Source organism: Sprattus sprattus (assembly GCF_963457725.1).
Source record: "Sprattus sprattus genome assembly, chromosome: 2".
In the NCBI taxonomy this organism is placed as follows: domain Eukaryota; kingdom Metazoa; phylum Chordata; class Actinopteri; order Clupeiformes; family Clupeidae; genus Sprattus; species Sprattus sprattus.
This window is the reverse complement of record NC_137921.1, coordinates 54,388,360-54,416,306: the sequence shown is the minus strand read 5'-3', so window position 1 is coordinate 54,416,306 and position 27,947 is coordinate 54,388,360. Positions and strand designations below refer to the sequence as shown.

General features: G+C 43.9%; 1 protein-coding gene across 1 annotated transcript; it reads right to left on the bottom strand.

The window, feature by feature from the left end:
- Positions 1 to 132: 132 nt before the first annotated feature.
- On the bottom strand, positions 133 to 27,723 carry frem1b (Fras1 related extracellular matrix 1b). The gene is made up of 35 exons (XM_080833151.1): positions 27,541 to 27,723; positions 25,648 to 26,068; positions 25,337 to 25,431; positions 24,885 to 25,174; positions 24,042 to 24,241; positions 23,575 to 23,898; positions 23,311 to 23,419; positions 22,961 to 23,092; positions 20,416 to 20,760; positions 20,012 to 20,158; positions 19,484 to 19,676; positions 19,164 to 19,254; positions 18,828 to 18,995; positions 18,268 to 18,476; positions 17,757 to 17,850; positions 17,246 to 17,498; positions 16,687 to 16,881; positions 15,149 to 15,334; positions 14,697 to 14,893; positions 14,141 to 14,366; positions 12,880 to 13,024; positions 12,113 to 12,254; positions 11,596 to 11,791; positions 10,401 to 10,665; positions 7,582 to 8,002; positions 5,867 to 6,068; positions 5,242 to 5,386; positions 4,823 to 4,952; positions 4,666 to 4,738; positions 4,046 to 4,195; positions 3,676 to 3,938; positions 2,988 to 3,191; positions 2,550 to 2,668; positions 1,252 to 1,337; positions 133 to 707 (listed from the first exon to the last, which is right to left on the bottom strand). Exons 2-35 carry the CDS (start codon positions 25,879 to 25,881, stop codon positions 511 to 513), a joined length of 6,426 nt encoding a protein of 2,141 aa, XP_080689277.1. The 5' UTR covers positions 25,882 to 26,068; positions 27,541 to 27,723; the 3' UTR covers positions 133 to 510.
- Between the last annotated feature and the right edge of the window lie 224 nt (positions 27,724 to 27,947).

Sequence of the window (27,947 nt, the reverse complement as noted above, 5' to 3'; positions counted from 1 at the left end):
AAACCTGGGTAGAAAGATGCACAGATTGGATTGGATTCAATTTATTGTCATTGCACAGAGTACAGGTACAGAGGCGACGAAATGCCAACTAGGTTAATTTAGTAGGATGTAGGCTACTGTAGCCGATGTGTCTGCACAACTTTATGCATGGGCCAAATAAGAGTTCAATGGAATGTTTTCAGACTGGCTATGCATGCTCAGCCTAGTTTGAATGCAGATTCAGAATGTAATACTTCAGTCCTTTACCAATCCAATGAGTGGTAGGCATAGGCAGGTGTAGATTGAAAACCAAAATGGAAATTCATTAGTTTGACTTTATTGTGTCTACCTCTGCAGGTTCTGGGTTTACACACATAAACATATTTTAACGGTATATGATCTTTTCAGATTGATACAGCGTTTAGTAAATCAAACAGTTTAAGCTTGTTTTATCTTACTAATAAGATATTTCTATTAAGCTATTGACATTTGAACAATCTTCCACACTATAATGTGGCAATAAAGTCTCCTTCAGATGTTTTGAGCTGCGGCTGAACAGATATATTTGTACTCGTCTCCTGTAATGCAATTTTTTTGAGTCCATTTTCTTTGGGATTCAGCCAACACACAGCTGGGGTCAGAACTGGAATCTCTGTTCATTTGAAGTTTGGAGAACAACACTGGCTTCCCATCTGTCCAGGTCCACTGCCCCATGGCTCCGCTCAGCCCTGCACACAGAGACTCTACACTCAGTCAAGGAACAGTGATTGTTTTCAAATATCTAAAGCATGTTCATCAGAGAAGTGCTCAAAGAGTTTTTTCTTCAAAACTCAGCAATCGCAATGATGTAATCAGAGGCAATAGGGAATAGGTTTTTGTTGTCCAATTTCCTCAGCACAATGGTGCAGTTGGTTATGTGACCCCCCCCCTCTGTATTTTGGGCATGTGTTGGGATATCATGACACCCTTGAAAGACCTTTAATATGCATTCATTTACTTGTATATCTTCTTTCCAAAATGTGCACTCACAAAGTTAACAAGTCACATTTGGTTTGGAATGACTGCCTTCTCAGATGCAAATAGCTGCTGTACAAATTCATTTAGATTTTTAGCAACAATAGAGCTAAACTAGTATTAGTGTATATGGCATGTTTTCTGCAATCACCTGCGTACAACCCCTTGTGTAGCTGAGAAATCTTTTATATATCTGTTATATCTATATTAGCAGACCAAACTTCCACGCACACTATAGTGAATGTTCTTTTACATTACCTGTCCAAAATGGTCGCTTTCCAGCAAACCTCCACATCCACTTCATATCAGTCATGGAGTGAATACCAGCTAACTGGCTGTGAAGTCTAATGCAGTTAAAGATTCAGAAATAGAAAGAAGGGAACAAAATATGTAAACAAATACTTAAATCAAAGACTGGATATATGAAACAATCACAATAGGGTGTCATTGTTATGTCAAAGTGATATTATTACAGTATTTAGACACTTCTGTCCAAAGAGACTTACAAAACATTTAAGCCATTTTTTTTTTCAATGACGATTATTATTATTGTTATCATTATTATTAATAATAATAACAATACTAACAATAACAATACAAAAAGGCCATGTTTCCAAAGTATTCCTCAAAGAAATTAAGGAATTAGACAGATGATGTTTAAAAGAAAACGCTTTTTTAAAAAGTACTAAGGCTGTCACTGGAAAGTACAGCACTAGGTAAGTCATTCGAACACAAGTAGCATGAACGAGAGAAGGCAAAGGCAACAGATGTGATCGAGAGGGGAAAAAGCGCTGAATTATGTCATTTAAATAGATCCAGTGGCTGTCTTATAGGTGTGAGTGAGGGATTTGTGTAATGTAATTCTAGCAGCTACAGGGAGCCAGTGAAGGGTGACCAGCAGAGGAGTTACAGTATGTCCTCTTTGGCTGATCAAAGACTAAACACATTGCTCCATTCTGGATCATTCTTAGATATAACCAGGGCTTGCACAGGAAGCTGTGTAGCATATTGTGTTCTATTGAGTGAGGCGTTATTGGTCATTGGCTAATTATCAGATTTGTGCAGTTTTAGTTGGGGTAAATGGAGATGAACCAAGATGGATTTTAATATTTTTTGCTATAGCTGGATTGGCTGGGAATACCAGGAGCTCAAATTTGAAAGATTGAGCTGAAATATCAGGCAGACAGAAATTCAAGCCGTTCAACTGGGTGAAAGGACAAGTACAGTTGAGTATCATCTGCATAACAGTGATAGAAGAACCCATGGGAACTGGTGCAAATTTGATGGTGGCATCTACCCACCAAGCATACATAGATATTTTATTTGACTGGTTTCGTCAACCTCAGTAACTGGCCAAAACCAGCCCTGTTTATGTAAATTACATAAAACCAATCTACAGTACTTCTCATCGTGGACTTTAAAAAAAAACTATGTGATGGTATGTAATGTTGTAGGCTACATTACAACAGTTTAAAAAATGTATTGCAATATTAACATTAAAGACATTTGTGTTTTGACAGTAGTGTATGTGCTGTGATTATCTGTGCTGGACATACATCACAGAACAGGCTTGCTGGGCACTGCTCCAACTGGCCACTCCAGGGCCGAGGATGTAACACCGCTTTCTGTAGTGAGTCCAGCCAGAGGGACAGTCCAGACTTACAGCCTTACTCGACTGGAACTCAGGACAGAGAGTGAGAGAGGGAGGGACAGAGAGTATAAAGTCAGGTGAACAGCAGGGTGAATGGTTGACTGAAAGATTATTATCATTTTTATTGAGAAAATCTAGTGATATTGATAATGAACTTTTGATAAGTTAAAAAGTTAGGAACATGTTGTCACTTGGCTTTCTAAAAGCAGATTGTAGAATGGATTTTAATAACAAAATGGAGAAACAGTTTAGTAGTCTATCTCTAAATTGATATAACAGACATAAATCATCAGTTTTGAGTTTCAAACCTGTTGTTTTTCCAAAGGTGTTGTTCACACTTTACCTTTCGCTGGCGCTGACGTTTCCTTGTGTCAGAATGATTGGGAGGAGAGTCTCCAAGGGGGACCTCTCGAGGTTTGGGCTCACTGAGCACTTGGCCAGACCAGGACCAGATGGGGGTGATTTCCAAGTCTGGATGAGCGGGTGGTATTTGATCAGAGCTCAAAAGTCTGTCCTCCACCAGCATTAAGGGAATCACACCATGGATCTTATTGACAGATGATGAGGAACCACAGTTAAGAACCAATTTGACCAGACAGAGCAGCATATTGTTTGTTTGTAAATGAATAGCAATTACGAAAAATAGCTATTTAATGTTGCAAAATCAGTACATCAGCCAAGCAAACCTGGAACTGCAGCTGAATTAACCAGCTATGGTTCATTGTCATAGTTATACCATACATTATATAGGTAATGTAATTTAAGCCCATTTAAGCCCAAATATACAATGAGAATATTGACTATGTCAGTATCCACTGTACCGCTCCCTTTAAAGTAGGAAGAAACCTAGAGGAAAAAACATAATCTGACTTTTTTTCTTTAGCCCTTGAGTGAGACACCTAAATCACTTAAAATGTCTTATTTCTTTTGAAAAACCAAATTATATTTTTTTAGCAATCTATTGGTTTATGCTGTTGTACTAAGAATGTTTGCACAGAGCATAGGACGTATGGAAACCCAGTCAGACTCACTCTGTGGCTGTTTGTGCCCACCAGTAGCCTCTTGCCTTGTGGATGATATGGTTGGTCCTGTGCTCTCCCCTCAGAAGAATCAAGGAAATGGCCATGATATGGAACATCACCCCTTGGAGGGCGGCCTTCCCAGACAATCCCAGTATGGGGATCCTGGTTGTGTTCAGTCTTCGGCACAGACTGAGGTTGATGGACACTAGGGGGCACTCTTGCAGGCAGTTGGTCTTTAGTCTCATCTATCAGATCAGCTGGGTCACATCGGCCTAAAACACCCAACAATATAGAACCCAGTTCCAGCATGAGTAACGTATCAAAATGTCAAAACCATTAGCAATCAAAATAATGATTTGTATAAAACATAAATGTTTACCTCCTCTTGGGTCAATAATCTCTACACTGGCTCTGTCCGTTGGACCCAGAACAGTATTCTTCTGTGCTTTTAGAACCACATCAAACTTCTCATGGTTTTCCTCCAGCCCATCATCTTTCAGGTAAATGTTCCATGTTTTTATGTTTACACCTGTGGAAGAAGGGTTTGTTTTCTTAGTAATTGTCTGACTGGAATGGTGAAATGAAATGTAGAACAATCTACAAAGCTGAATATGACCTATTCTGGTTGGTTAAAGAAAACCAAGTAACTACTGACCAAAGTGAGCAAAGTGACTTCATTTGTTCGATTGAAATTGTGTCGTTTTGTGTTTTTTTTAAAGGTGTTTAACCTGGTATACCAACCACTCATCAATAACAAACAAATAAGGAAACAAATAATATTGAGCTGCGTTGGAAAGAGTTGTCCCATGCATCCTTTGGGGTTCATGTACCAGGCCATTTCAAGTTGGGCCAGAGTTGAACAAAAAACCTAGGAACTTGATAGTACCAGAGAAAGGCTGCATGTTTAACTCTGTTGTATGTCATATATAAATGACACAGAACAGGAATGTTCTTTTAAAAATAATGAATTGGTGATTTGAAGATTGGTGAGTATTTCACCTGGATCAAACTGGATGAGTGCAGCAGTGCTGTGTGTTAAATCCTTCCCCACTTTGGCAGAATCCTCCTCAACCTGATAGAAGAAAAGAGTTTGTGAGAGCTGTTTGTGTGAGTGGCTTACTTTTCATCATAGAAGTTGTTGCCAGGGTAACTCTACCTGTATTGTGACGTAGGCAGGGTCTATGCTGTTTCCGCTGCGGGTCACCTGTATGGCCAGTGTCCCTGCATTCTCACACACTCGGTAGCAGGTGGCAGACAGCTCTACACGTGACCATCTCATCTCCAGCCTAGATGGGACAGTCAAGAGCACACATTACGCAATTATCTGCCTGTATTAGCACAGTTCTAAGAAGAAGCTCTTATAAACATACCTTTCTTCTCATCATCTACCTTTACACAAAAACAATATAAACTAAAAATATAGATAATTTTTATCTAATTTATAATCCCTTATGAAACAAACATTGCAAAGTGACAAATTATATAATATTCACAAGCTACATGCAAAATATCCTGATAATGCATTGGTCAATACATATTTGAAAATATTTTGTACAAATGTGTACAATCACCTACACTTCAGGCAGCATGGTGTTCCCTGCCGGGTCTGTTACCCGGAACTCAAAGCTGTCTGCAGTCACCTCCATGTCGGCTGGGATGATGTAACGTATGGCCTTCTGATCCAGGTCCCTCTGGGTGAAGCGGCCTTTGATGTACCCTCCTGTGAACCAGAAAAGGAATCACATCTGTCCTTAACATGTCCTGCTAGATCACATTCCTTCGCCTTCCCCTGCCAGAGCAACACCAAGTTATTTTATTCCTATGGGGTTTCAACTTCTTAGAATGAAGTAGGTCTGATCAAAATAACTTTCAGTTAAAGCATATTCTCACTTTAATGTTTTAGATTTGCTGGGCCATATATATCACACATACATTTATCCAGACACACCTAGTCCCACTCAGTAGTATGGAACTAACAACACTAACGTCATAGAAATCAATTCTTGGACAGAGGTCATGGTAAATGTATGCCATTACTCTCCTGTGACCGTTATTTCAGTCCTCCCACCTGATTTCTGTAGTGGAGTAGGTAGAGGATTGATGAATAGGACCTCAATAGTATCTCATTGTTTTAGAAGGATGGGGTATTACAGATTGTTTCATTGACATTTTCCAACCGGTACATTTCAGGTGCACCTGCCTGTATGAGCATTTTCCAAGTGTCCAAAATGTGGGGGCCGAACAATGGTGAACTCTAGCTCTTGGAGCGGGCTGTCAGGGTCAGACACCTGGATGTCTTTGGAGGTGATGTAGATGACGTGCTGACCCTCCTGGAGAATGTCCACAGTGCTGGGTGTCCCCTTGGAAACCAAACTCGGGGGGGTCTTATCAAGTTGCTCCACCTGTGGGGGAGTTAATGTGGGGGACCCATACAACCAGAATGACATATGACATTCTGTAGGGCATGGAAAGACATGGCACAAACAGTACAAATGCAAGTGCCATTTGTGTTAATAATAAGTTAAGAATTAAAATGTATTCTCTGTCTGTGTCTGTGTGTCTGTCTATCAAGTCTGTGTGTCAAGTGCCTGTGCTTGTAAAATATGTGTGAGGTCTACTGCAAACCAAATCAACCTATGGGTACAAAAGTAACCTAAACCGGAATCTGAACCTGAAATGGAAGACAGCAAAGTTATGATCAACTAATTAGCACCCTCAGTGGAGATGTACTGATGTTATTCCACCACAAGAGGGAGCTTTTACATTGTGTAAATGGAGACGCAATGGATGAATGTCAGCACCAAGTACAGATACTCACTCTTTACGGCAAGAGTATAATCAGTATTAAGGCATAATGTCATAAAATAAGACATGAAAAAAAACATTTATAAAATAAGAAATTACAAAAATCTTTTCCTGACCACAATTTTGATAGAAATGTTCATTTAGACAAATATCCAAGTGAAAGAGTATTGAACGAATACCAAAACTGTTAGTTAGATTTTGTTATCAAACACAACATGTGTGTTTGTTGTCATGAACTAAATCCATGAGTAGACTGTGGCTCATCCTATTCTTTGTTGCTTCCTCCACTGGTGAAACTAGAGTGCAGTGTCCTGAGCCGCCTGCTGAACTGTATGCCACCTCAAAAATAGTTGTTGATAGGTGATGAGAACTATTGTTAGCCCTTTGGCATGTCACATGTGAACAGGGGGCATTTAAGGTATTATTTATGATGATACCACATGCTCTGCTCTCCAGGGCAGGAAAGAGGGCTGTGTATTCATTCAAGCATTTGCTCCTCGTCCTGGCCTGCGTTAGTGCACTGCCGTTCCAGCCAAGAGATTTGTGTCCCAGGGGTCCTCAGAGTTTTTCCTGCCGTGTGCTGCCCTCACCTATGCCTCACCTCGCTCTCTTTCTCTGTTTCTCTCTCTCTCTCTCTTTTCTCTCTGTAACTCTCTCTGTCTATCTCTCTCTCTCGCCAATGTCAGGGCTGTTTGTATGGGCCATCTTGTTAGCTGCCGCACCGACCACTCAACAGAATAACAGAGCAGGGGGAGGGTCACGAGAGAGTTCAAGATGGCACACTGCAACAGAGCTGCACACCTGGCCAGCAAGTGGCTTTTGCTCGCCATAGCAGCAGGAGGGCTATGAGAAAGACTGTCCCCTCCTTCACTGAGAGAACATACAGTATACATGAGGCGGATTTTACACTCTTTGTAAAGGTGTCTCTTTATAGTATAGTTATAGTCTCTTTATAGTCTAATGGGCTACAAAGCTGCCCTTCATTTTGTTTTCATAAAAAGCAATACATTAAAAAACAATTAAATAATAATAAACATTATGTATAATACACCATCCATTTAAAGGTTAATGTCAAGCAAACTTAAATGTGCTGAGAACCTTCACACGAACCTGTATGGTGAAGACCACGGGCTCTTCCTTCAGCTGGCCATATTCCAGGTAACCTCTGTTGGTTCCGTCTGAGGGAAGGAAGCTGAATTGATCTATGTGGGCTGGCCCACCCAGGTGCTTGTAGACCAGGTCCATGTTGTTGATGTTGACCTGAGTGAACCGGTTTTGGGCTAATGTTAAAGGGAGGCCCTTCAGAAGCAGATGGCCGTACTGGGGGAGATGAGTAATGGTATAGGTTAGGTTCTCCTGGACCGTGTCGGGGTCCATCAGCAGCATGTTTTCAGAGGAAAGGGACTGAAAACTCCCTTCTATGAGGTGGAGGCCCGTGTTGGTGGCCAGGGTTGGGGGAATGCGGTCTCTGTGGTCTATCAAAAACATCAAGGAGCCAGTCTTAGAGGAATCGCCATTGGTAATGACAAAGCTGTGGAATAGAAATATTAAGCTGGGTCAGCACCAATGAAAGGCTGTCAAATTTATTCAAGATACCAATTACACATTCTATTATTAAATGAACAGTAATGTTGATTCTCTGTCATTTATCTCCTGTTTAAAGAACCATTCTTTACTACTGATTTACAATTGGTGTCCTATAACACAGGTAGCAATACAGTATATTAAATTCACCCAGTTACACATTTTGAAACAAAATGGCTATTAAGGTATTTATTATAAATATATTGAGGTTTTTTAGTATTAAAAGTTTTAGCGCCTTGAGACACTTGTATTTCGTAATGTAATTACATTTTCATTATTATATATATATATATATATATATATATATATATATTAAAACACACATATATATATATATATCGAATACAAAAGATGTGTAAAAAATGTTTTATCCAAACATTAATATTGTGTAAATGTTTATCCATGCATATACTTGTACATTGTAAGCATGTATGCAGAAATAATATACAATGATTTATTTGATATTTAAATAATAACTGAATGTTGCTGAATCATAATTTAAATGGAAATTCATACATTTGAATATTTCAAGCAATAAATCAAATATTTAAATACTGGCTCAAATTTGTTATGGATATGAAATGAAAACCCACAGATCTACATACAAATCTAAAACAAATGTCTTCACGCTGTGTAGTTCTACTTGTGCATTCTGGCCCATTGGCCCTCGCCTCAGTGCATTAGCCAGGGCTGGTGAGTATTAGTGCGTGCTCAGCACTGCCTTCTCTTGCCCAGTGTGTGACAGCGACAGGGCACTGGAGCAGAAAAAGGGAACAGGGGGATGAGTAGACCTGAGTCAAACCATTGCCAAGACAATCTGCCCCTGCATTCCCCATCACACACGAACAAACTTACACACACACACACACACACACACACACACACACACACACACACACACACACACACACACACACACACACACACACACATATGCACACACACACACACACATATATGCACACGCACACACCACCCTGAAGCCCTGCAGCTGGCATCCTGCAGCCATGGAAACCAGTGCGAGCACCACCACACACAACCTCTTCCAAAGCAGGTCTGCTTGTACTACTGAACTGGTGAAACATCTGGCACCACCATTGTCCCATATTTGCTCAGTAATTGTGCTCAGGGATCCCTGTCGGAGGATGCTTCTCTGGATGCCATGCAAGAAATGCCAGGCAGTGTTATTATGGCCCTAATAATACCCATTCATCATCCGCTGTCACGGCAACACAGAAGGGTGAAAAAAGCGTCTCGTCGAAAACACCTTCTGCCTCTGTGCTGGCTAGGCCAGCGCTGTCAGGGGCAAATCTGATGCACAGGTGTTCTCTCAGGTGTCAGGCAATACCAGGGTCTGTTGCCCAAACTGTTTGTCTGCTACACACACACACACACACACACACACACAAACACAAACACAAACACAAACACAGGCTGTCTGTAGAGGCACACATATGGCCCAAAGTGATGTCGGAGCTCCGCCCGCCTATGCTGAGCGCTCCAAAGCGGCGCTCTAACAGGGCAGTGTGGCCTGTGCGCTTGGCTGGAGCCCACTGATCTGTTCACCGCTTGGGGGAAATGACAGGAGGGGTGATCATGTGATCATAAGGTCTCTTTGCCCCTGCTTCTTAGAGATGGGACCCATACGCCCTGCGCCTCTGTGATGGCATGCTTTGGCAAGAGAAGAGGGGTGATCTAAAGCCCCCCTCCCACCTTCTCATACCCCAGAGAGACACCCTCTATGTGCCCCTTGTCAGGCTTGGCACTTGGCTGAAGAAGGCTGATTTACTCCCAGATGACCCTACCGTGGATCTGAGCCGAGCTTCTGGTTGACAAACGGAAGACATGCACAAAGCCAGGCGAAGTGGACAGGTCACTAGCGCCACGCTCGCTGTAAAGCCAATCTGGCACAGAAAGCACATCAACCTAGCAAACGTGACCAAATCTTTGTTTTGGGGTATTGCTCTTTATGCCCTCTTATCCCCTCACCCTACACGCTTTGTGAGGATATTGTCATTTTTACACACCCACAATAATTGGATACTATTGCAATTAAAGAAGCATATTGTTAGGTGAAAATTCACATATTCCTGCTTACATAAGCACATGATTCATACAACATAATAATTAATACAAGGCACTTGATTAATACATCCTTAAGACATTATCAGTGTTTCGAAATGATCTCCATCACATATGTTCATTTTAAACCAAATAGCATTTTCCATCTGATATATCCAGCAGCGTGCCTGGTATGCTAGTATATGTGGTAATCAGCTAGTTAAGTCTAAATGCCCAGCAGCATATGTCTCCTTCAGTTGCTTTTTCCAATGCATTGATCTAACCTGAAGTAGTCCTGGGCCTCAGTGTGGCTGTTGTCATGGGTGTAGGTGACACGGTGAGCTGCCACGTCCATCTGGGTGAAGGAGGTCAGTGGCACCCCAGGGTGCTGCACTATGTGGAGGTGGCCATGCTTGGGTGGGACAGACACCGCATAGACCAGCTCCTCTGATGAACTGCCACTGTCTGAGGCTAGGAGGTGGTCTGTGGTCAGGATGACCCTCTCACCCTCCATCAACTCCACTGGCTTAGTGACCAGAGCAATGTCACCTGTGGAAAAAGGAAACAGACCGACCACACTTGGGTTGTAAGTGGAGCATCACAGAAGAGATGAACTGGGCAACATATGTTATGTGAACATACAGTATATATAAATGCTCTCTTCTTTAAATAGAGTACCCGCTCACACATTTGGCAGCGCCAAAAGCACTGGGAGAAGGGGGACATGAATAAGAAATATGAAAATCTAAAGAACATGGGAGTTATTTTTTGTTTACTCTGACTGTTTGAAGAAACATGACTGTGTGTGTGAGTGTGTGTGTTTGTTGGTGTGTGTGAGGCGTGGGGGTTTATGTCAGGGGACCGGTATGTGTGTGTGTGTGTGAGAGTGTGTGTGTGTGTGAGAGAGGCGTGGGGGGTTATGGCAGGGGACCGGTATGTGTGGGCTGCAGCCAGCTGTTCCTGTGCCTCGTCCCATTAATAATGCACTCTGTTCTGAGGTGGCCCTTCCCCGGCTCCACTGCGTTCTCACCTGTCTTCCTGCAGGATGGGCCAGCACTGGGGTGTGGTGCTGGGGGACGAGGAGATGCTTGCTAGGGACTTGCAGGACTGTTAAGCTCAATGAACTGGCAAAAGCAGGCAGGCGTCTGGGCAGACCACGATCTGAATTATAAATGCCTAGAGCATTGGTCTGCAGTTGAAGTTTTCATCTTATTGGCCACAGCTGACCCTTGTGGCCTTTAGTTGTGCGGCTGTTCTGTTCAAATGATGTGTGTTTTCTCTAACCGTGCAAGTGCTAAGGCCTCCATCTCCATGCATGGTCTGCCCTAAGCAAGTAATCTGTAACGATCTGATTCCACTGTCCAGTAATAGAAAATTCTGTAATAGATAGTCTAATGTTTGACAATAGATAGTCTACTGTTTGACAATAGGCTGTTGGTAAATTGACAGTGCGTTCAAGCCTGCAGGCTGTCCTCTCACCTTTCTGTGGAGTGTGTATCGAGATGAAGAAACTTCCAGGGGGTGAGGGGTTGTCCACGTCAGTCAGGTAGAACACAAAGCGGTCATGACCTTTGAACCCAGTGAGGGTTGTGTGTGTGTACCACAGGAAGTTCAGCTCCACATCCTCCTGAGTGAAGTTCTGCCCTGGTGTTAGATCCATCCATCCGCTCTGTGTCTACTCAAGCAAGCACAGGCAGACCCACACATGGGTGAAGAAATATCCTCAACATCCAGACAACAGTTCTTGAATGCAAGCATTTATTTTAGTTTCAACTCCATTTTGACACTTAAAATGAAATGCTTTATTAGAGGCTATTGATGCTGAATAAAGAGCAGGTACCTGGTGCTGAATGAAAATAGTTCACCACATACTGCAGAATTGCATCCACAAAAATGTCCCAGCAAATGTGTATAAATCAAATGTCAATGTTAAATATTAAATGTAAATATTCTTTCAATATTTCACCAATATTGGCACATTTTATTGACCAGTCACCTTCAGCTGCAGCAGGCCAAACTTGGGTCCAGCATTGAGGATGTAGTAGAGTTGGTCAGTTGGAGTGTCCAGATCCACTGCTTCTAGCACCACACTGGAGATAACCCGATGACCTTTAGCCTCCATCTCCATACCTGTGTTTCTGCATGTGGTGCGGAAGAAAACAGAAGCAGGTGATAACAGGCTGAGAATGAGGCAACGGCACAATTTAATTTTCTCCCTCTCTTAACGAGTAAATAAATAAATAATCCAGCATGGCTCCTCAGCCCCCGCTGCCTCGAAAGGAACAAAATGCAAGAGGGACCAGTCTGTCAGCCCCAATACGCAAGGACAGTGAAACGAGGAAGCGGGTGTGTGCCAGAAAGCCAAATTATTTCTGCCGCGCTGGAGCTTACAAGAGGCAGCCGTGCCAACGCACTGAGTCAAATAATACAATTCCTGATCTAAGGAAAATGATAAGCACACACACACACACCAACGACTGTGGATTAGTGGAGGTCCTGATTTACTCAAGGATGTAACTTCATTCCTAGTCACTCGTTCAAAGGGACATGCCAGATTCCCTCGCCACATGTGCAAGGCAGGTTGCATTGACCCCTGAATCCCTTAACCCCCAACCCCCTCTTACACACACGCACGCACACACACACACACACTTTGTCCCAGTCGGTTCTCCACAACAGACCTCCCGCAACCCCTCTTTCCCCCCCTCCTCTCTCTGTTCTGTCCGCCTTTTTGGCTGGCAATATGTCCCTGGGCATCCTTACTTTAGCAGACGTGGCTTTTCATCATTGACTGCTAGGATGTGGACCTGCGCTGTCCCCTGGACGGCGTGCTTGCCATCTGTCAGCTGTATGGTGAAGGAGTCCTGAAGGGTTTCCGTGTCATCGTGCATGTACACGATCTTCATCCCTGCCCACGGGGAACACACAGGGTCAGGAAGAGGCAGGAGAGAGGGAAAAGGGGAAAAAAACAGAGTGGAGAAATGGAAGGGACGAAGACATAAACATGGTTTCTAGGTAGCCAAGCGAAAGGATAGCCTGTACAGGGATGCCATCTTTTCTAGCTTCCTGTAAGTGCAACACATGTAGTGGTTGACCCCGCACCCAACAGTAATGCTATCTATTATTTTATGCACGCTTATCCAAGTCAGGGTCACACAGAATCTGGAGCAACAGTGGCAAGACAGGACCAACCCCTGGCCAGTGTGTCACTCTATCACAGGGTGATCATTCAGCCATGTTGAGTTCACCTGAACACCAGATCTTTACACTGTGGGAAGAATCTGGGGTCCCCGACGAGCTGAACTGAGACATGAACGTGGAAACTCCTCACCAAGCAGCGGACTTCACCTCTTTGCCACTGAGCTATGTTCTCACAGCACCAGTGTCGTTTGTTGATCGACTCAGTCTGGGTGAAATATTAGCCAAAATTCTATGAAACAGCCTCTCAAATTGGCATCATGAGCTGCTAACGAGCGCTGCACTAATGAGCCTCACTAACGACGGGTTCACCTATGACCCTGAGAGGCCCCCCGTGAGCTACTGGGCAGGGGGGTGGAGGTTGTATGCGGTGGCCGAGGCAAGCCCACTGCTGCAGAGTGACTGTGAGGTAGTCACGCAGGGAGAGAGCAGTTGGAAGGACTTCTGCAGGGAAGGCACAAGCACCACAGGCTCTCCATGACCTCTGTGTGCAACATCTGTTCGCCAGAGCCAGCACCCAGTTGGCGATGACAAACCAGTGTGTCCTGGAAGACACGGGCTGTGTATATTTGGGGGTCGGGGAGCAAGACCAGCCAAAAAAATCTACCCAACTTTTCCTACCAAAAGTTGCAAATCTCAAAGGAGTAGGAACAAGCGTACACAATGCACTATCATTCTTAAATGAAACAGGAAGGGGAATTATGTTGAACCCCCAAAAAGAAATCCTATACTATCGAAACTTTAGAATAACAAAGATTGTCATCTTTATGCACACTTATATTCCAATGTTTATTTCCCAGTGGTCTGAGTATGTAAAGAGCGTGACCTTCTCTGAGTTCTTTGAAGGTGAAGTTGTGAGCAGGCAGGGTGCGCCGCAGGAGATCCTGGCCCATGCTCTTATAGCGATTCATCTGGAGGCCGTAGATGCCATTGATTAGGGTGCCATGCCTTGGAGGGCTTGTGACAGTCAGGGTCAGGGTGTCGGGAGGGGCATCCAGATCAACTACATCCAAGATGGCCGCAGTCAGCTCTTTCATGCCCCCTTCTGTCACCTTTGGCAGGGGAAGATAAGTTACTGGTGTGTGAAGAGATCTGTAATTGAGGCTACGCCACAGTGTGTGAAAAAACATATCAGAATCTGCATATTACTCTATTAGCATATACACTGAATAGATTGTCAAGGATGCACAGTCAAATATGTTGTGAATATCAGCTTGATTACCAACAGAGTAAACATTTGGCCTTCTTACATGCCTACAATGTTGAAACCTTAACAACGGCACGAACAAAATAAAGACAGACTTGGATCTTATGTAATAAAATAATTAGAAATATTTTTGAGTTGCATTTGAGTTGCCCCTTCAGATGCACTTCCAACTCACAGTAAAGTTGTTGAGAAGAAGAGAGGGAGGCTCATCGTTGGTGGGGTTGATGATGATGTAGAATGGCACAGCCGTAGACTTGTGGACCCCGTCACTGACGCTCACCACAAAATGGTCAGCTGTGGGCTCCGTATCCTGGTGTCTTGCCTGGATGTAGTTGATGAAGCCGGAATTGATGTGAAGAAGACTGAAAGATACTGGCCAGAGAAACAACAGATTCCATGTAGACACACATCTGAACACTACCAAAATAACATACATCACAGTAGATAGTTAATACAAAATACAATGAATACAGTTTATTGAGGTATGCTAACACATACTATAACCTGACACTGTAATTTACATGCATATGTTATGTGTGTATTAATGAAGCAGCCCAGTGGTAAAGAGTGGTCAGTATACAGCTGATGTGAAACTGTGGATGGCATCATAGGGCATTCATCACCTACCCACTTTAATTCCAGCATTGCTCTTCTCAAACCCAGGAGAAGGAAGAGTGTTCTCAAGGAAGCCATTGCGTGGAGGTGTTTCAACATGGAAGATAAGTTCATCAGGGTTTGTGTCGGGGTCCAAAGCTCCCAGAACCCCATGACACAGACAGGCAGAAGAGCCCTCGTCTACTATAAACATATCACCTGCCAATCAAACACACAGTATTTTCACATGCGATGGTTGGTAACGGCATTATACACATGAAATTCTCATTTTCTTTTCATTTGTCATAATGCAGTGTATTGTTAATCATGATTTGGGCCCGTCAGCAACACAGATAAGTTCTTGTAATTTGATTTGTTTTCTTCCGCAGTCTTTCTATCCCTTTCTCTCTCTTTTTATGCCCTTTTCTCTCTAATTCCAATTTCTCCATCCTCGGTTTCCTTCCTGCCTTGGTTCTCCCCTTCCGCTCTTTGGGCTGGGGGCCAGCACGCTGCCACCTGGGTACTGATAGAGCCGTCATGTCTGTGCTTACTGGCATCTGCTCCCATTTACTGCACTGATAAATAATGAATGGAGGAGCGGGGCCACTGCCGGAGTATGGGAAGGATCAGGATCCGCAGCGAGGCTCTGGGATTAGATGACCAGCAGTCTGGGATATAGGTGATAAACCACCCCCCACCCCCATCTGGAGCGAGCCGGAGAAAGCTGGGAAAAGCCGGATTCTTCCCGGTCTTGGCTCACTGTTAATGCTCTTACAAACAAGTCATTTTTCTTTATTCAATGCAAATTAATTACACAAGCCTCTGTTTCTCCTGCAAAACAAGCCCAGCTTTAGCAGGTTCCCGTGGCAGTGGGGAGGGAGAATTACTTATTTTTGTGTTATTGTTGTTCGTGAGGGATTATTGAATTATGAGATCATCAGGGCGATGGCATGGAAAAAGCCCATTTTGGCAGGAGACAGGCAAAAGGAGGAGGGGGGCATGCTCTCCCCTTCCCACCTCAGAAAGAGACGGTGTCTTTTGTGTCCTCATTGTCCGAGCTCATCTCGGGGGGGGGGGGGGGGGTCACATCCCTTAACCAATTTCTTTCCATCCCTAGACAGTACATGCTTTGCGCTTTCTACACGTGATTTTAACACAAATGTAGGGATTTCACCCCCCCCACACACACACCCAACTATCTTCCAGTAACCACTGTGTTTTCCGTTGATAACCAGAAAAAGTTTATTTTCACATCAGGGGGTTGCTGTTTAATCCCTGTCTCTGACGCCATCTTCTTGCCAGGAAAGTAACCATCCTGTCCTCTCAGAGATGGGTGTCAGACTCTGATTATGGCCTCCTGTGTGTGTCTGTGCTGGGATATCCTACTTAAAAACAAAGCGGACTGAGAAAACCACATGGGGAAGGAGTACAGTCGTTCAGTCTCAGTCTGAACCATTGGTGGAACAGCACACTTAATTCACCGTGTCTCTTTTGTTCAGTGTGCAGTCCAAATGAGCCTCTGAGTTCAGTCTCCAGCTCTGAAGGAAACCTACCCTTTCTCCCAGACTTACCTATGGTCACTGATGGTGCCTTGTCATTGACTGGGGTCACTGTGATGTTGAGGTCATAAACAGGGAGCGTGCCATGCAGAGGGACGGGCGGGGGCATGACGTCTCCTTGACAACAGAGGTCCTGTCCTCCTGCTTCTCCATCAGACACTATAAGTGTCACAGAGTCCGAGACTGAATTGGGTCCAACCTCTCCCCCTAAGGCCAGAGAAACAGGACATCATGAGACAGAGCCATTCAGAAAACCATGCTACTGAATTAACATTAAATCTCTTCCTTTTTTTCACCACTTTTCCTCCTCCAGCCTTATAGTGTGTGCATAAACAGATGATTGAGCTGAGATTCATGTATGCATAACCCTTCTACAGTTTTCTCAGTTGTCCTGTATGTAAAATGTGTGTATGTGTTTCATCACATTGATCTGCATACACCAACCATACACATCAGACTATACTGCACCAAATGAAATGGTCAATTAACAGATCAAATGATGGTCAATAGATATTCTGACAGTGAGATGTATGTTAAAATGCATAATTTGTCATGCTGTAATACACCTCACCTGTGTGGACATAGTAGACCATTCCTTGCAGGAGGTCCTGTTGGGAGAACTTGTCCACAGGGCTCCCCCCTCGGTGTAGTTCTCCATGGGTGGGGGCTCTGGCCAGCATGTAGGTGAGGCGCGCATCGTCACTGTCTGCGTCTGTGGCGAACAGGTACTCCACAGTGATCTGCACTCGCCCTCCCTCTGCGCACGATAGCCCAGCACGCAACCCTGGGCCCAACTGGGGGGGCTCATCATTCACAGGCATAACCTGGAGAGACAATGAAAGACTAACTGCTGAAGGCAACTCATCATTCACAGGCATAACCTGGAGAGACAATGAAAGACTGACTGCTGAAGGCATTTTCATTCACAGGCATAACCTGGAGAGAATGAAAGACTTACTGCTGAAGGCATTTTCATTGTTCTACATTAAAATCAATATTTTGCAGTCAGGTTGAGAACCTGTGCAAGATCTGGACAAGCTCTCAAACCAAAACTAGCGTGTGAGGTATGAATGATTCTTTACCTGCACTAAAAGTTCAGCCTGGGCAGAGCTGGTGCCATCAGTAACTGTAAGGACTGCAGTGTCCTTCACAGTCTCAGAATCATCATGGATGTACCTGCCATCATGGAGAAAAATTATGAATAAAATATTCAGCTTAACTTTTCTTAGCTTTTTAGTTCACAACAAGGAAACCACACACCATATAATTTTTGAACAAAGTGACGCTTCCCACGGATGCCATTGTTAAACATCATTCTATGCCTGACTGATTATTCAACATGGCGAGGACCCACAGAGAATGGGAGTAGTTGGGTAGTGCATATGAAAGGAAAGGGATACATATTTTCACAAATTCTATGAACATTAGATTTTCCTGACTGCATAGACTCATGAAAAAAGCATAGAATCATGAAAAAGACAAAAAAACAAAAAAGACAAAAAAAAAACACTCAACAGCTAAGCAATGGTTTGAAAAATTGGAGACATATGGAACCTCCGGAGTGCAGCGTGTACTCTCAGCATTCTCTCCCACCTGACTCGCAGAGCTCGGATGTCTAGCAGGAAGAAGCTGTGGGTCTCTTGTAGTGGGACGCCCTGCAGCTCCAGCCTCCCATGGTGTGGCGGGGCATCCAGCCTCACTCGCAGATCTTCTGGGAGGGTGTCCACATCCCGTATCAACAGGTGCTCCTCCGTCAGGAACACAGCCCCACCCTCCTCCACTCGCAGCAGGTTGGTGAACATCTGTGGGGGAGAGACGAGGAGACGAGGTAGGGCCAACTTCTCAAAAAGGTTGAAGTGATGTTTTCATCTTGCAAAAAAGGTATAAAGTACAAGAAGGTTGTGTGCTGTGCTGAGATCTTAACCTTTATACTCACCCCTGAAGCAACCAAATTAACTGAAATCTGTCACAAGTCATCTTGTAGCTTTGAAATTACACTCATTTTTCTACAAAGCCAATGTTTCTCACACTGATTATATTCTATAAATCTGACATTCATTGACAAGTTATACAACAGAAAAGTCTTCTGTTGCATAACTTGTCTGTTCTGTTGTATAACTTGTGCCTCATCACCATGTCTGTCTCCCATATACCTCTGGTTTCTGGCTGTCCACAGGAATGACTGTGATGTTGAAGACGAGGCCACTGAGTGTGCCTCCATGCTGATCACTGACAGAGAAGACAAACTGCACATACAGAGGCTCCAGCCCGATGTCCTCGATTGGAGGCATGTAGCCTACTTTGTGGTGGTTCACTGCATTCTGGGGAAGCAATTGTATGGACAGTATGATCACTGTGGCTAATCATCAGATCTATCACCAGGTCTATTAAGTGCCAGGCTGCTTATTGCAAATAGGTATATTTGCTTCTATTGTCTGTGTAGACTACAAACATGAAAGTTGAATTCAGTTGCAGGATGAAGGCTTTACCTGAGTGAAGGACTTGAGCACTGGCATCATATAATCCTTTCTCATGGAATGGCTGCTGTCTGTGAAGAATAATCTTCCTGCATCTGGCATTCTGAAATATTACAGTAAATCAAAACGTCATCAATGTCATTAATACAAATTTGAGCATTTAGATTTTTAGCAATATGTACCGTATATGAACTGACAAAGATGAATTTAAACTGAATATAGTAATATCACATTTGTAATAAGATGTATATGTAGTATGAAAGTAGTAGAACATTATAGTATGAAAGTCCATTTAATGAGACGAAATAACTGAACTGGGGTAAATATCCCACCCAGGCTTGTTGGGACTGAAGCAGGGTTGTGTGATCAAGTAGGCCAGGTCTGTGTCGCTGTGTTCAGGGGCCCTAAAGTGGAGGTGGCTCTGAGTGAGGTGAACCACCTCCGTCTCCCTCAGAGTGATGGAGCGCACTGTTCCAGAGACTTCCACAGGGAGCTGGTCTTTGACAGGGAACACCTGGACCACCACTGTCTGTAGGGTGGGAGGGGATTTATTGTGAGGCTTTTGATTTGGAGATACAGTAGATAGAGAGAAATGAAAATGAACTTAAGAATGAATGAAACTATGAAATTATAAAATTGCTGCTATACTATGCGAAAAGCTATTTATAAACGGTTGCAACTTTACTAACTATAACAACATCAGAGGCTACTCATAGTTTGGAGAATTATAAGGTGTTCCATCTGACCAAAAAATATTACATATCACCAAAACAAAACACACACATGCAAAAACTTTGGCTAAAGCTTCTTGTCTAAAGTGGTCATCTGTAGTGGTGGGAGCTGGTTTAAGGACGGAGCACTAGCCTGTTGGTCTGAGAGGTTGGGAGGCTGATGGCTGTCCGAGAGGATGAAATCAAAGGAGTCCTCAAACACCTCCTCCCCTGAGTGCCTGTAGTATATCAGCCCCTGAAACAGGTCCCTCTGCAGGAAGCTGCTCACAGGGACACCTATCGAAGACACTCATCATGGTAGTATCATGAATATATCGGATCAAAGATTGTGACTCACAATAACATTAACAACAGATGAATTATACAAACACAGAAGATACTCTTGTTTGACATTTATATTTAGTCAAGTATTAAACTAGTCACTGTATAACCATATGACAATGACTATGCTGAATGCAGAATGTGCCAGGTTAACATGGATGCCAAGGTTTGTGTTTGGTTCAAAGGCATATCACCATCTTGGGGCAACTTGCCTGCATCATACACAGAGGTCTTTTTCACCATGTCCCCAGCATGTGGCTGTGTGACCAGCTGGTACAGGATGTAGTCATCACTGGAGTCCAGATCGGAGGCCAGGAGCATGTACTCCTCCACACGCATCAACCCCCCCTCCTGCACCTCAAAGGCCACATTGTTAATAAGGAAGGGAGGTGTGTCATCTTTTGGCAGTATGTTGATGGGGAACTTATGGCGAGTGCTATGACGGTCATCTGTGATGCGAAAGATGATGTAGTCTTGGGTGGTGTCTGTGTCTGAGTGTTGGTACACCACCACACCCTCACGGAGATCCTTAACTTTAAACATGAAGCCTTTTCCACCTAGGGGGAAGAAGAGAGCCTTTTAGACGAGTAAAATACATGAAGAGTTACACATTACATTCATTCATGTTGCACTGGCACCAGTGATCAACTGAACTTCTGACCCAGCTTGTGTTCCTCTATATGGACATCTCTCATACTTGTGCGACACACGCCCGTGGCCCATGTTTTTAAATCACTTACACACACATTTGTGATTTGATATGTTTTGTTTTCTTGGGAGGGAGATTTTTCATTCAACAATGATTCAATTTTTGAACATTTGAACATAACAAGTTTTCCTTTTGCCCAGAGGCACTGGTGCTGGCTGAGGCTTTCTCCTCGTTGATGGAAAAACAAAAAGAAAAGTGGCGTCCTTCCCAGGCAGTTGCATGGCTGCCCACAATGGGGCTGGGACCACTCCTGGTGCCAGGGAAACAGAAGGGCAAGGTCAACAGACAGATTGAGTGAAGAATAGCTGCCCAGCAAAAACCTAATTAGCAACTTTACCAGGGGAAACAGCAGTCGCAAGTCCAATGGAGAAACAACGCAGTAATTGGGCCCAAAGGTGGCTGTGGGCAACAGGCCCAAAAAAGGGGGGAGCTGTGTCCAACGGAGGCTCCAGACTCAGAGGACAGTGTGTGAGAGAGGGAGAGGCAGCTTTCCATTTGGCTGAAGGCGTTGGACCAGCCTATCAGTTACTCTCCCCAGTGGATGAGTTGTTGAGTCGGAGGTCCAGGTGAGCAATTCCCAGTCCCAACCAAAGTCCTCCAGAGAAGAGGCATGAGCGTGCGGTGTGGCACCATGACTTGCCATGCTCAGTGGAGTCTGCCCAACATGAAGAGAAGAGCAGGGTCTTTGAGGATGACAGCCAAACTTATGGAGCAGCCTCCCCCCCATACCCCCCCACCCACCCAATCACCCACCCGTCTCACTGTTTCTCCCATGCAGATTACATATCAGCTCATAAAAACACGAGAACGTAAACAGCAATTAAAGCTGCAGCGTGCTGTTGTGAGTGGGAACAGTTGTTTGAGCGGGAGGCTGCTGTTGATTAGAAAGTCCTGAGAGAGGAGACACAAGAGAGGGTCCAGCCCTGGTCCATGTGACTGGAGCCACTCCAGCTCTCCAGTAAGAATAATAAAGTACCGCTAGAGAGCCTCTCCACACAGTCTGTCTCCACTCTGAAGGCACACACAGGCCTCGGCTGCCTCTCATGCTATCCTTTGGAGTAATGCCTGGGGGTAGACAGCTTTCTTTCCCTGTGTGCTTTGTAGAAATGATGGTCACAAATAAAGATGTCTTTTCATGAGGATCTTCGTAGACATGGCCCCAGGCCTTGTACCAAGCACTACTGAAGTGATATTCTCTTTTTGTGTGAGAATTTTGAATTTTGCAATCTTTGCTGTCCACAGATGATATCTTAGTGTTACCTGTTCTATCTGCGACCTCTGAGGTTACGTGGTTGTCTCCTGTCCACAGCCCTGCCCAGAGTCAGTGAGAGGCGGCTGGGTGGGTTGGGGATGGTTGAGCAGTGCAGGCGTCTGCCCCCTGTGCAGTGTGCCATGAAATGGCAAAAGTCTTGACAATCTGCTTCAATCTAGCACTATGCAAACAAAAGGCCCTCGTCCCCGTGCAGCCAAGCAGAAGGACAGATGCCCACCACTCTGGAGACATCTTTGGGAGCCGCCCCCATGTATCCCATGACCCACCCCCTGGCAGTGTCGACAGCCCATTTTACACTTGATTAGCAAACACATGCAGGCCACCTTGCATGGGCACCACCAGTGGTGTGCATGAATGAAAGCAGAATGGGGATGGCATGAAGAGGACTGAGCGTGGGACAGGTCTCCCTGTAAAAGCAAAATGGGGATGGCATGAAGAGGACAGAGTGTGGGACAGGTCTCCCTGAGCTGACAATTGCTCACATCTCTCAACACTGTGCAGTACTGTACATAACACAGGTGATATGAATCTAGGATTTATTTGACAATGTGCTATGGATATACAACAGAAATGAAAGGGGGGCACTTCAATTACCCAGTGCCCTTAATGTGTGAGTGCTACATATAAAAGCAGAAGGAAGACAGGATGTTCATGTTGATGAATATGCAGCTGACTGTAAACATTACACTGCAAACAGGGCAATTCCACTGTTACGGTCAGTGATAAAATAGTCTTCCATAGAAGCTTATCCTGCAATGCTCGTTTCGTTGCTCACCTCGAACACTGAGTTTCCCATGAAGAGGCCCCCCCACAGCTACCAGAGTGACTGCATTGATATTGTCATTATCCACAATCTGCAGGTTCTCCCAGGTGATAGGCCGCGATTGACCCTCTAGCAGATCCAACCCTGCAAAATGGAAAAGTGTTTCATTTCAGAATGATCCTTCAGTACAGACAGAAGAAGCCATTCAGCAGATAAAGGTTTCTGTATAGCACTGACCTTAAGGAACAACCTTAATGTTTAGCAACAACCTTAATCACTTGAGCTACAGGCTTCTCCATAATAGCCAGTCTAGAGCTACCACAGTAGTAAACAAATTGCTCTTTGCTGTATTTTTGGCATACCCATGTTCCAGGACACTCGAGGAGCATTTGTTTCTGCTGTACGGATTGAAAAATCAACCATGATTGGGGAACTGGTGTCAAAGGAATCATCAATGGCCTCGAATTCAACCTATTGAAATGGGCCCAAATAGTCATTTTTGAACAAAAAGTATCTAAGTGTGACACATGTGTAGGCCGTAAGCCACATAAAGTCAAATCACATTGTAATGAGGAATTTTGCATAGATTGTAAAGATTTCATTAGAACACCAAAGCAACACTTAACCTCATAGTTCCTGCGGCTAGTGACACTACTATTGGGTGGCTGATAGGCAATCTTCATGTCGTTTAGGTCCTGCCAGGTGAAGGAGCCAACAGGCTTGGTGTGGTCATCCAGGTGGGTTATGTAGCCTTCTGAAGGGGGCTTTGTCACATTGAAGACCAGCCGAGCCTGGGGGGTCTCATGGTCCTTGGCGTCCAGAGCGGCAGTGGTCATGGGGGTGAGGATGAACTGGTCCACCTCCAAGATGAACATGGACATGAAGGCTGCATGGGGAGGATGGTTGGGCATCGCACCATGGATCAAGACTGGCAGCCACACGCTTTCTGCCTGTCATAAAGAAACAAGAAGAAAAATTCAAAAAGGAAATTGAGACTTGAAGGAATAGAGGAACATTGACTTGAGATATCATTTTAAGATTTAAAGTCAATGGAAATAATATTAGGTAAGGACTATAATAAATATGCTGTTACCTCTAACAAAGCCCGAGAGGTTTTGTCTCTCAGTTCTACCCTGATGGGGATGTAATCGATCTCTGGTGAAGGTGGACTGAGATGTTGATACTTCAGACCTGAAGTCAGGAACTCACTGCAGGTAACCTTCAGGAAGCGCACCTCCCTGTTGCTATGGAGACAGGGTCTGTTTCCGGGGCAGGAGATACTGGCTTGTCTACCTTGAGTATGTAAGAAGATGTGAAGAGAATATCATTATTGGGATTGCCGGAAGCTACGGAGGCAGAGCACAACGTTGGCTAAACTAAATTCAGATACTATCTGTTTCTTATGTGATGAATGAACCAGCAGTTGTATATCTACACTTAGCTCTGAAAAACTGATGAAGAATGCAAAGTTGAGTGCAAGATTTAATGGTGTGCAATAAAGCTATGATCAAGCAGTTAAATATGATTCATCATATAAGCAAACGGTAATGTTGTTTTGTTGCACACACTTTGTGGCAAAAAAACAACAGAATGCCTCTGTGGAATTTTCTGTGGAGGCTCTGGATAGCTTTGCAGATATGTATATTGTAATTACAATTTTCAGTGGTTCCTCAACTGAGACAACTGATGAAGAACACCAAATTAACATTAACAGTGAGCTGCCTAATACCCAAGCAACAACTAGCTATCTAATTATGAGTGTGAAGTAATGTTGTTTACTGATGACTAAAGCCATGTTCACAAGTCCCTTGTATTCATATTTGGACTGTATTGTTAAGTTCCTCCTCTTGAAAAAACAACTGACCTTATTTTCTTCAGATCACCTATAGACTTGATACATTTTCACCCTAATCCGTTTTTTTATGAAATTGTTTACCTTTTCTTGGTCCAGCATTTAGAACCTTCTCTTGGGCTGCTTTGGCAGGATCCTCTGTGACCAGCTGCCCAAGCATGGGAGCATCAGTCTCCGAGGTCAGGAGTCGCACTGTGCAAACAACCTCTGGGCGAGTTCGAAAGGTCAACACCCTGCTGTCTAGGGCATTGGAGAGGCCGTAGAACTCCTGAACCACAAGGGGGACACTACCAAACTCCACAAGCTTGCTGCTGTGCTCCACAATCCTCACTCGTAATAGGAATGTCTCAATATTCGTATCCATATCTGTGAATCTAAAGACAAAAGACAACATCCATGACAATGAAGCTAAAGCGGTGAGAGACTCACACAGGATATGCACAAATTTAAATGATGTGATACCTAAGGATGCATGTTCGTCATCATATGCTTGTAATCATAGACGATCTATACAAGAACTTGATGCTGTACATCACCTGTAGACTCTTAGCATGACTGCATCTTCTTCCAGTAATGGGCTGCCATTGTGTGTGTACATCACCTCATCAGGTAAGAACTGGCAATCAAATACCTGAGGAAAGATGGTGCCATGGTTCTCTGTCTGGTTCCTTACTTTTCAAAAGTGTCAAACTTGTCATGGAACTTTAAATATTCTATTAACAATACAAACTGTACAATTTGTAAACATAAGTATGCTAGCCTAAATGAATATAGGATCACTGACAAAAATGAAAGTAAATGGTAGCCCCACCAGATGGGTTGGCTTGACTATTTCTAGAAGTCTTACCTGGGGCGTGAGCTTGCCCACCCTCTGAGTGACAGGTTCATTGAGAAGCACCTCCACCTTGCAGGAGTCTGTTGCCCCCGTGGCACTTAGCTGTAACTCTTTATCCGTCACAAACACAGACTGTCCTCTAGTAACATCCAAGCCAAGATTCAGTCGCACCAGACTCTCAGCACAGGCATAGTCCAAGATGACCACCAGCATAAACAGCAACGGTAGAAGGGTGGCCATCTCCATTTCTTTTGGAGTCTTTTGGACAAATATGTAGACTTGATGTGGTTTACTATACTGTTGCACCACTCCACTTAGGCAACAGTGGGTTTTGGCCAGTGTCCTTCCTGGTACTTTAGTCAAGTTCCCGCTTAATCATCTCAGGAGAACTCTCTCTATGATCTGGTAGCCATGGTCAAACGGTTCTCAGAATCTGTCGATTGAAGTAAAAGAATAAGAGAGCTTGCATTAGTTAAACCCCATGTTCACAACATGGCTACACTTGTTTTGCTTCCAGTCAGAATTGACTGGCCTGACATACGTGTGAATAATGCTGCTTCTAAACATGTTTGCATGTTATTGTTTTTATGACAGTTGCATATTAGTTTGGTCCAGAATGACTGGTGTGAAGACATTTATGAAGAAAATGTACACCTATTCATATCAACACCCAACCTAATGCATCAAATGGGACATCTAAACATAGAACTCTGCATTACAGGCTTGGACATTCATTTTAAAGGCCTGGTCATTTTGAAAAAGAGACGCAACAAATGTAACAATGTTAAATTATTTGAAATGTATCTTGAATCCTCAGGAGTGTAAGATGAAAGAAGAGACTCTTATGAAAAAAGGAAGTTTCGAAACAACGCCACACTCTCTTCAGCTCTCCAGAGGCCTACTGGGCAGACATGTTGATTAATGTTTCACCCCCAATTTCACTCAGATATAAGCACAGCAGGAAACAACAGGTTGACCCAGCTGAACCCAGTTAAGTGCTATAGATGGCATCAGGGGGAGGATCAAAGATGAGGTTTAGGTGGGGGTGATCTAAAGGGGTGGCTTAAAACTTCTTCCTATGGAGGCAGACTGTATGAGATGATACACCCCCTGCCCTCCACAACCACCACACACACACACACACACGCACACAGAAAGAAGAAGAAGGAGGTGAGGTTGATTTCAAAACATGAATGAAAAGCACCTCCAAATATTTCAGAACAATTCAGTTTAAATAAAAGCAGCACAAACAAATGACCCTTAAGGTGAATGGCATATCCAAACTCACCATGGATAATAAGAAACATGATTTTGTAAGCTATATTGTTAAATGTCATTGTGTTGAGTAATATGATCCAACATGCCTTGTTTGCTTCTTTTGTGAGTAAATTTCTCAAACAATCAACCATGAACAACATTTCTGAAGGATGGAGGATAATTGACCGGAAAGAAATGTTTTACAAAACCATCAAAGTGATCTGTCAAATCTCTGCCAGAACTATTTGGCTCAGAAAAGGGTTCCAATTCTGTGCGTTCAAAATTAAGTGATGCAAAGTACATGTTGTGTTCTCTGCTGAGCCTTGCATTGCTTATGTTCCACTCAGTGGTGTAATCTGTAACTCCTGTGCAGAAACTTATGCCTGCCTTGACAAGACAGTAAAAATGGTTTGAAGAAAAGATATAAGCCCGTAAACATCTACTTGTCTAATTAGAAAGAAGTCCATAAAACCTTCCATGGGGAGGTAAAGAAAGAAGGCACTGTCTTTTTGTTGGAAAGAAAGATATGGTGAGAGGGAGTAAAATAAAGTTCAATTTAGGGATTTAAAAGTCTACTCAGCCTCCTGCTGAGACCCTTATCGTCTGAAGCCATAGGGCTCCGGAGCACCCTGAGTCGCTGTCACATACCTGCAGCTGTGTGAGAGGCGTCCTCTTGGCCTGCTCTCCTTTCCTGTCTGCTCGCTCGCTCGCACGCGCTCAGTGCGGGAGAATCCTGTCAGCACTCCCCCACTGTTTGCGAGGTCACAAGCTGGAATCCCCCCAAACACAAAAGCAGACAGAGACCACTGTGGCACAGAACAAAAGACACAAATAGAGAAGGAGATAAGAAGAACAAAAGAGAGGAGTTGGAGTTTGTCCTCCTGCCAGACCATTAAGAAAAGCTGCACAACATAGAGAGAAAAGAAGAGAAAGAGGCAGACAGAGGACGACGAGAGAGTGCGAGAGAGAGAGAGAGAGTGGGGGAGAAAAGTTAAAGCTCAAAACACAGGAAATGTGCTGAGCCGTTCCAAGAGTTGGACTTCTCTATTGCGCCC